The sequence below is a fragment of the Nicotiana sylvestris genome, chromosome 11 (genome assembly GCF_000393655.2).
Source record: "Nicotiana sylvestris chromosome 11, ASM39365v2, whole genome shotgun sequence".
Taxonomy (NCBI): Eukaryota; Viridiplantae; Streptophyta; class Magnoliopsida; order Solanales; family Solanaceae; genus Nicotiana; species Nicotiana sylvestris.
This window is the reverse complement of record NC_091067.1, coordinates 38,736,254-38,744,221: the sequence shown is the minus strand read 5'-3', so window position 1 is coordinate 38,744,221 and position 7,968 is coordinate 38,736,254. Positions and strand designations below refer to the sequence as shown.

At 39.5% G+C, this 7,968-nt stretch overlaps 1 protein-coding gene across 1 annotated transcript; it reads left to right on the top strand.

Moving 5' to 3' along the window:
* The first annotated feature begins 6,145 nt into the window (after positions 1-6,145).
* Positions 6,146-6,791, top strand: LOC104223245 (defensin-like protein 1). Its single transcript, XM_009774643.2, has 2 exons — positions 6,146-6,256; positions 6,494-6,791. The coding sequence occupies exons 1-2, from the start codon at positions 6,184-6,186 to the stop codon at positions 6,670-6,672; spliced, it is 252 nt and encodes an 83-aa protein (XP_009772945.1). The 5' UTR covers positions 6,146-6,183; the 3' UTR covers positions 6,673-6,791.
* The last annotated feature ends 1,177 nt before the right edge of the window (positions 6,792-7,968 follow it).

Sequence of the window (7,968 nt, the reverse complement as noted above, 5' to 3'; positions counted from 1 at the left end):
CTTCTTTTTCTCTAACCTTTTTGAAGGCCTGTGCTTCCACTCATTTAGAAAAATAATCAGTCATAAACAAAATAAATTTAGATTTACTTGGGGCCATTGGCAGAGGGCCGACTAGGTCCATTCCCTATTTCATAAAAGGCCACGAGGATAGGACTGAGTGGAGTTATTCCCCGGGCTGATGGATCATTGGTGCAACTGTTGGCACTTATCACACTTTTAAACAAATTCCTTAGTATCTCTTTCCATGTTGTCCCAACAATACCATGCTCTAATGATTTTGCGAATCAGAGACCCGGCGCCGAAATGATTTCCACAAGTACCTTCGTGGACTTCTTGAAGAACATAATCGGTGTCTCCCAACCCTAGACATATCGCAATGGCCCATCGAATGTTCTCCTTTACAATGTTCCATTTTCATCTAATGGAAACCTAGAAGCCTTGGTTCGTAGGGCCCTCGATTCTTTATGGTCCGATGGGAGTTTTCCAATTTTTAAATAGTCGATATACTTATTCCTCCGGTCCCAAGTCAAACTTGTTGAATTTATCTAGGAATGACCCTCTTGAACCAAAGACCTTGATAATTAGACGACAGTCCAGGGACGATATCATCCTCTTCAACCGAGGATCCCAGATTTGCGAGCGCATCAACCGCGCTATTTTGCTCTAAAGGCACGTAATCTGGGGTCCATTCCTTGAAGCGATGTAATGTCCCCTGTAGTTTGTCTAAGTATCTCTGCATTCTATCCTCTCGAACCTCGAAGCTTTTGTTTACTTGGTTCACCACAAATAGAGAGTCACATTTGGCTTCGATGACCTCTACCCCAAGCTCTTATCTAGCTCGAGACCTGTAATCATCGCCTCGTACTCGGCCTCATTGGTAGTCAACCTTGAAGTTTTAATAGATTGTCTAATAGTACTACCTATTGGTGGCATCAAAATGATGCGGAGCTCGGACCCTTTCACATTCGAGGCACCGTCCATAAAAAGGATCCATACCCTAGATGATGTACCTGATCCCAGCAGAAGTTCCTTTTTTACTACGGGTACGAGGGTCGGTGTAAAATCAGATACAAAGTCAGCCAAGAATTGGGACATGATAGCCATTCGGGGTTGATATTCGATATCGTACCCCCCGAGTTCGATTGCCCACTTAGCCAATCAACCCGAAAATTTGGGCTTACGCAAAACATTTTGGAGAGGATAAGTGGTTAATACATATATGGGATGACATTGAAAATGTGGCTTTAACTTGCTAGATGTGCTGATTAATGCAAGTGCTAATTTTTCTAAGTTAGGGTATCTGGTTTCAGCATCTCCCATATTTCGACTTACATAATAAACGGGGAATTGCGTACCTTGCTCTTCTCGAACTAGTACTCCACTTACCGCTATCTCGGACACCGCCAGATACAAGTAAAGCTTTTCATATACCTTCGGGGTGTGGAGCAAAGGCGGGCTCGACAAGTATCGCTTCAATTTTTCCAAGGTTTGCTGGCATTCCGGGGTCCATGCAAAGTCCTTTTTGTTTTTGAGTAAGGAAAAGAACCTATGACTTTGATCCGATGACCTCAAAATAAATTACCCCAAGGCGGCTATTCGCCTTATTAACCTTTGCACGGCCTTCACGCTATCCACGATCATGATATCATCGATGGCCTTCATCTTGTCGGGGTTGCTTTCGATAGCCCAATTCGATACCATGAAGCCGAGGAACTTCCCCGAGCAGACCAAGAAGGCACGTTTTTGTGGGTTGAGCTTCACGTTGTACTTCCCCAAGATTTTGAATTTGTCCTACAAATGATTCAAATGGTCCTTTGCGCGCAGGAACTTAACTAACATATCGTCAATGTAAACTTCCATCGTTTTACCTATCCGTTCCTCGAACATCTTGTTAACTAAGTGTTGATATGTGCCCCCAACATTTTTTATCCCGAATGGCATTACATTGTAGCAATAAGTTCCAAACTTACTGATAAACGAGGTCTTTTCCTGATCCTCCGGGTTCATATGAATTTTATTATACCCGGAGTAGGCATCGAGAAAAGTTAGAATCTCGTGGCCAGAAAAGGCGCCGATTATACGATCAAAGTTAGGTAGTGGAAAAGAATCTTTAGGCCATGCATTGTTTAAATCCTTGTAATTTATGCGCATTCTAAGCTTGTTTCCTTTTTAGGAACTACAACTACGTTGGCTAACCACTCAGGGTATTTTATCTCCCGAATAGACCCTATTTTAAGAAGTTTGGTTACCTCCTCCTTTATGAATGCATGCTTCACCTCGGACTGGGGCCTTTTCTTTTGCTTTACCAGTTTGAACCTAGGGTCGATGCTTAGCCGATGTGTAGTTATTTTTGGTGGGATCTTTGTCATATATAGATGGCACCAAGCTAAGCAATCCATATTATCGATAAGAAATTGAATGATTTTCTTCCTGAGTTCGGGGGTTAACCTCGTCCCCAGGTATACCTTTTTCTCGGGCATGTGCTTGATCAGTATGACCTGTTCTTGTTCCTCGACCGTTGATTTGGTTACATTTGAATCTTCGGGAAGAACGAAGGTTCGAGGAGTAAGGAAATCCTATTTTTCCTCTTCGATTACATGTTCCTCCTAATTGATCAGGACTAGGATTGGTGATCGCTATTTTGCTGCCTGCTTGCCTTTGGTGTTCAACTTTTCCGAGGTCGAAGGATCTGGTAACGGTGTCACTTTATCGGCAACAAACATTTCCTTTGCAACATGTTGTTCTCCATAAATCATTTTCACACCATCCTCTGTTGGGAATTTCATCATCTGGTGAAAGGTCGAAGGTATTGCCCTCATGTTGTGGATCCATGGCCTCCCGAGAAGTGCATTATACCTCTGTCGCCTTTGATGACATGGAATTTCATATCTTGAATGGCTCTGGCCACGTTTACTAGTAGGATAATCTCCCCCTTCGTTGTTTCTCTTGCCATGTTGAAACCATTCAGGACTCGGGATGCTGGTACAATTTCATCTTGGTGGTCAAGCTGCTCTACAACCCCCGATCTAATTATGTTTGTTGAGCTACCTAGATCCACTAGAACACGTTTAACGTGAATTGTATATAAAAGAATAGAGATTACCGGGGCGACATTGTGCGGGTGAGATATGCCTTCTGCTTCCTCATCATAGAATGATAGATCGTCCTTGGGCATATAGCTCCGTGTCCATTTTTCTCTGGTGATCGATACCTTGGTGCATTTGAATACAGGTTTTTATGGGACATCGACACCGCCAATGATCATTTGGATTACATGTTGTGGTTCTTCTTGTTCATTTTTTCTTGCATCTCCCTCCCTGAAGTGGTTGTTAGCTTGATCACTGAGAAATTCTCGAAGGTGACCCTCATTGAACATGTGGGCCATGATACTTACACATCAAGTTCGGATTCCTTTGAGAGGGAATCAGTTTGTATAGGCCTGGTCCATTTAGTATCTTTGATCTTTCCAATAATTTACATAATCCCTGAGTCATCTATACTGAAATTATACTCTGACAATCGAGGTGCCTCCGCAGGGTCGGTATGTTTATCAAACCCATTCTTGCTCATGAGTCCCCGAGAGGTTTGACCTCGATCGTTTCTCCGATCATTTCGAGGAGCGTTACAACCCGAGTCGTTGTTTCTCCAATCGATATATGGCTGGTACCGTGCTTTGTTGGATCTTGATTATCTGTTCGTATACCTTGGGGGCTTAGTTGTCAACCTGTTAGGATGAACTGAGCCCAAGAGGGCTCCCAACTGGTCATCCTCGACCTGAATCTTCGATTGGTAACGGTTATGCACGTCCGACCATGTCACAGCTGGGTACTCAATCAGATTCTGTTTAAATTGTTGAGATGCAGTCGAATTTCTTTCATTCAGACCCTGCATAAAAGCTTGTACTGCCTAGTCATCCAAGACCAGTGGTAATTCCATTCCCTCCATCTGAAACCTAGACACGAACTCCCTCAATATCTCATCATTCCTTTGTCTTATCTTGAATACGTCTGATTTCCTAGTTGCCACCTTTATGGCCCCGGCGTGTGCTTTCACGAAGGCGTCTGCTAACATAGCAAACGAATCAATAGAGTTCGGGGGCAAATTATGTTACCAAATCATGGCTCCTTTCGATAATGTTTCCCCTAAATTTTTTAACAATGCAGATTTGATTCCGCCGCCATTCAAGTCATTTCCTTTGATCCCACAAGTTTATAAGGTAATATGCTCATTAGGGTCGGTTGTCCTGTTATATTTTGGTATATCAGGCATGCGAAACTTCTTGGGGATGGGCATCAGAGCCGCACTTGGTGGGATGACTTTTGTATGAACTTTTTGGTATCCAAACCTTTCAAGACCGCGGGTGCCCCAGATATATGATCAACACGGGAGTTATAAGGCTCCAACTTTTTGTTGTTATCCTCTATCCTCTATTCTCCAGACTTGATCCTCTTGGTTAATTTCTCGAGCATCCTCATAATTGCAGGTTCAGTCCCTGAGCCGTTCTCATTTAATCTTTCTGGCGCCGGCTCAGTACATCGAGTATTTTCTGGTTCGGCTATACTTGGAGTTTTATTCTAACTTTGAAGTTGAGCATTGGCAATCTGTTGAGCTTGTAGCATCTCGAATATCACTTGGAGGCTGATTCCCCCATCTCCTACACCCTGTGTTCTCTAGCCACCAGATCTGACCTCCCTGTGTATTCTTGCCCCGAGGTTTGCTCCTACATCTACATTCAAAGCAACGTGTGAACTAACATACATTGGTTCTACATTTGGCACTTTCCTAGGGTTTATCGGTGGTACATCAATCCATGGAGCATCTATATTGTCATTTTCTCCGTGGAACCCAAGTCCATCATCTCCATGTATGGGTGCATTCTGTGAGTTTGACATGTTTTATCGTGAAATGAAAGAATCTCTGACAAGAACAAGTGTGAAAATAATGTGTGTTATGAGAACCAGTAATGAAATAATCACTATTATCTTTAGCCCCAAGTGTCAAACTATTTACCTCAAAAATACGAGTAATAATTAAACTTGATTTGTGATTTTAAAGAATGTGATTTAGTTAAATACCAATTAATAATCAAGAAATATGAAGTGTAGATGAAGGAAATAAATAAATCAAGCCAGTGTTACATAGGCAATATCGACCTCGAGCATAGTGACCTCGAGATAGGTTAAGGACAATAAGGCAAGAACAGTAAAGTAAGAGCAGTAGAGCTAAAGGACAATTCTGATGAACAATGAGCGAAAAAGTAAGATCGTATATTCTTTGCCAATGAATAGATGATGTTTACAAATTATTGGGGTCCCCTTTATATAGGAGGGAAGCCCTAAATAAGGTACATTTCCATTTACAGTAAAGAACCTTATTGGGACAGATGTATAACCGCCTAGTACGGCCTTGTACTAATTCGTATAAATCTATTCCTGAATTTATGCAATGATCTTGGGGATGTGGCGAGAATCTTGTCCTTCTGTAACAAATTCACCACGACACTATCTCAGAGTTGGTCATATTTGACTCTGATATTCCTCGAACACTTAGGTCTTCGAGCCTCTTATTCTCCCTTTGAGCCCGAGCTTAGTCTTATCGAACTTTTGCCCTAGGTGCAACGTCTCAAGCTTACTAAATTGGGGGCGCCTGATTTAACCGTATACACGCTTAATTAGTCCTAATCCAGAGGAGTTAAAATCTTAGCCCATATGCGTTAACTGATATAAACATTAAAATCTAAGGGTATTTTTTGTTATTGAAATTATTGTTATTTATAAGCAACTATGTATTTAGGTAGAAGTGGCAAAATTGACAATAAATATCGGGGATGAGAATGATATGGTTTTTTTTTTTTTCTTCAGAGTGCTAACTCAGTTCCTTTGTGCTACGAGGAAATATACTCCTCCTCCATCTTATAAAAAGAAAATAAAGAGGATCCATTTAGTCAAAATTTAGCCAAATATTTAACTTATATAAATTAATCTTTGATTCATTCCTTACACTACTCGTTTCTTCCTTGAATAGCCAACCGCTTGCTTACAGTTTCATTGAATATATTTCGACTAAATCATTAAATTAAGTGTCAGCCCTTTTTATAAATACCTGTCTTCACTCAATGGTTTCCACACGCAAATAATTTAAGGAAAATAGAAAGTTCATTAATTACATCCAATTTATAGGAATATGGCAAAGTCACTAGTGAGCTACACAACTTTCCTTGCTCTCCTCTTGTGCTTCCTCCTCATTTCATCCAATGGTTGGTACTTCTTTCATCGTCATTTTATTTATGAGTATTCTTTATGCCTTTGCACACTTAGACCCTACTAGCTCGCTATGTAATATGAAATATTTATCACTATAATCACTATATGTTGGTATCAAAATTAAATTATACATGCATCCGTATCTATTATTTTTTGAGAAATAATTCACATATTCCAATAAATGATTTTCACCAAAAAATAAACTTATGATAAGTTTTTGTTCCTTACAGAGATGCAAGCGGCAGAGGGCAAACTTTGCCGAAGGAAGAGCAAGACATTTTCTGGCTATTGCTTTATTAGTGAACACTGCGACGAAGAATGCAAAGAGAAAGAGGGGGCTAAGAGGGGTATGTGCATTAAGAAGAGCATCTTCAGACGTTATTGTTACTGCTACCACAAGTGCAAATAAGCATCAAATGCTCTCAGAATTCTCCTTTTTTATGTATAATAAATAAAAAGTGGTGTGTTGTCTTGTGTGTGAAAGAATAAAAATACTACCAATTCACTAGAATTGTAGTAAAATAGTACTAAAGTTTGTCAGTATTATCATACTGTACGGTCTTTTTCTTTGGGTCCGTACTGTATTTTATGGGATCAAGTGAAATAATCTAGATTTATCGAATTTATTTTTTCTTATTCTGATTGAGTTGACTTGGCTATTATTATTCGACAAACTTGTGATGCAAAATATTGCGCCTTATGATGCAATCAAAAGTCCTGTTTCCACAAAAACATTGATGCATGAGGGAAAGGAAAAATATCGATTTATTTGACAAATCATGTAATAAGCAGCTCGCCACGATTCAAATTAGGGGCCAACGATAGGCACTCAATGGGCTTAGTCCCAGCAATTGAACCATCAAGAAGCTAATTTTTCCCCATACAACACATCTTAATCAAGCTTTAATTTACATGCACCGAGCAAAATACAAGGATATAATGTACGTGGTCAAACTTTATACAATCAGAAGATTGCAAGTAAATCATTAGACAGAGATATAAATCTAGCAAAATGGTTAGCGCACTAACCTTGATCCATTAAAAAAACCTTGATTGAAAGAAACCAGTCTTCTAAACCTTGAACCGCTCTTTAAATACTTTATTCATCTGAGAGATGGGAAAAAGAGAAAGAGAAAAATTGTGCTCCAACTTCAGGGACCAGTCAGAAAAATTGTATTCTAACTTTAGGGATCATCCTTTTCAAAGGTTATGTTGAAATGCCTTTAAAACTAAAAGGTATATTTTCATATGGTATATGTCCAACACGCATATAACAAAAAGAAAATAAGTGATATTTCTTAAGCTTATATACTAATACTTTATAGAAGATCATAAAATTGGGCACCTTTTAATTGATAACATGTGCAAATATATTAATATTAAAGTCCCTCGCAAAGATTTTTAACAATCTCCCACTTAGATCATATATATGTCTGAAAAATCATACATAGATAATTGTAACAAATCGACTGGTTGTTTTGGGTTCTAGTATACCGTTCTGCGATTTCAGATTTTCCAAAGGCTTATTTGATGATTTATTACTTGCGAGTATGAATGGTTTTAATCCCGAGAGATTTGGGAGTAATTTGGAAACACTTGGTTCCTAACTAAAAGCTTAACGTTGGAAGAGTTGATCAAAGTCAATATTTTTGGTAAACGATCTCAGATTGGTTGTTTAAAGGTCGCTATGTGTTTGTTTGATGAT

Coding starts and splice junctions, on each gene's coding strand:
- LOC104223245 (XM_009774643.2), top strand. CDS start 6,184: ATGGCAAAGTCACTAGTGAGCTACACAACTTTCCTTGCTCTCCTCTTG. Junction 6,257..6,493: donor CCTCCTCATTTCATCCAATG/GTTGGTACTTCT, acceptor TGTTCCTTACAG/AGATGCAAGCGGCAGAGGGC.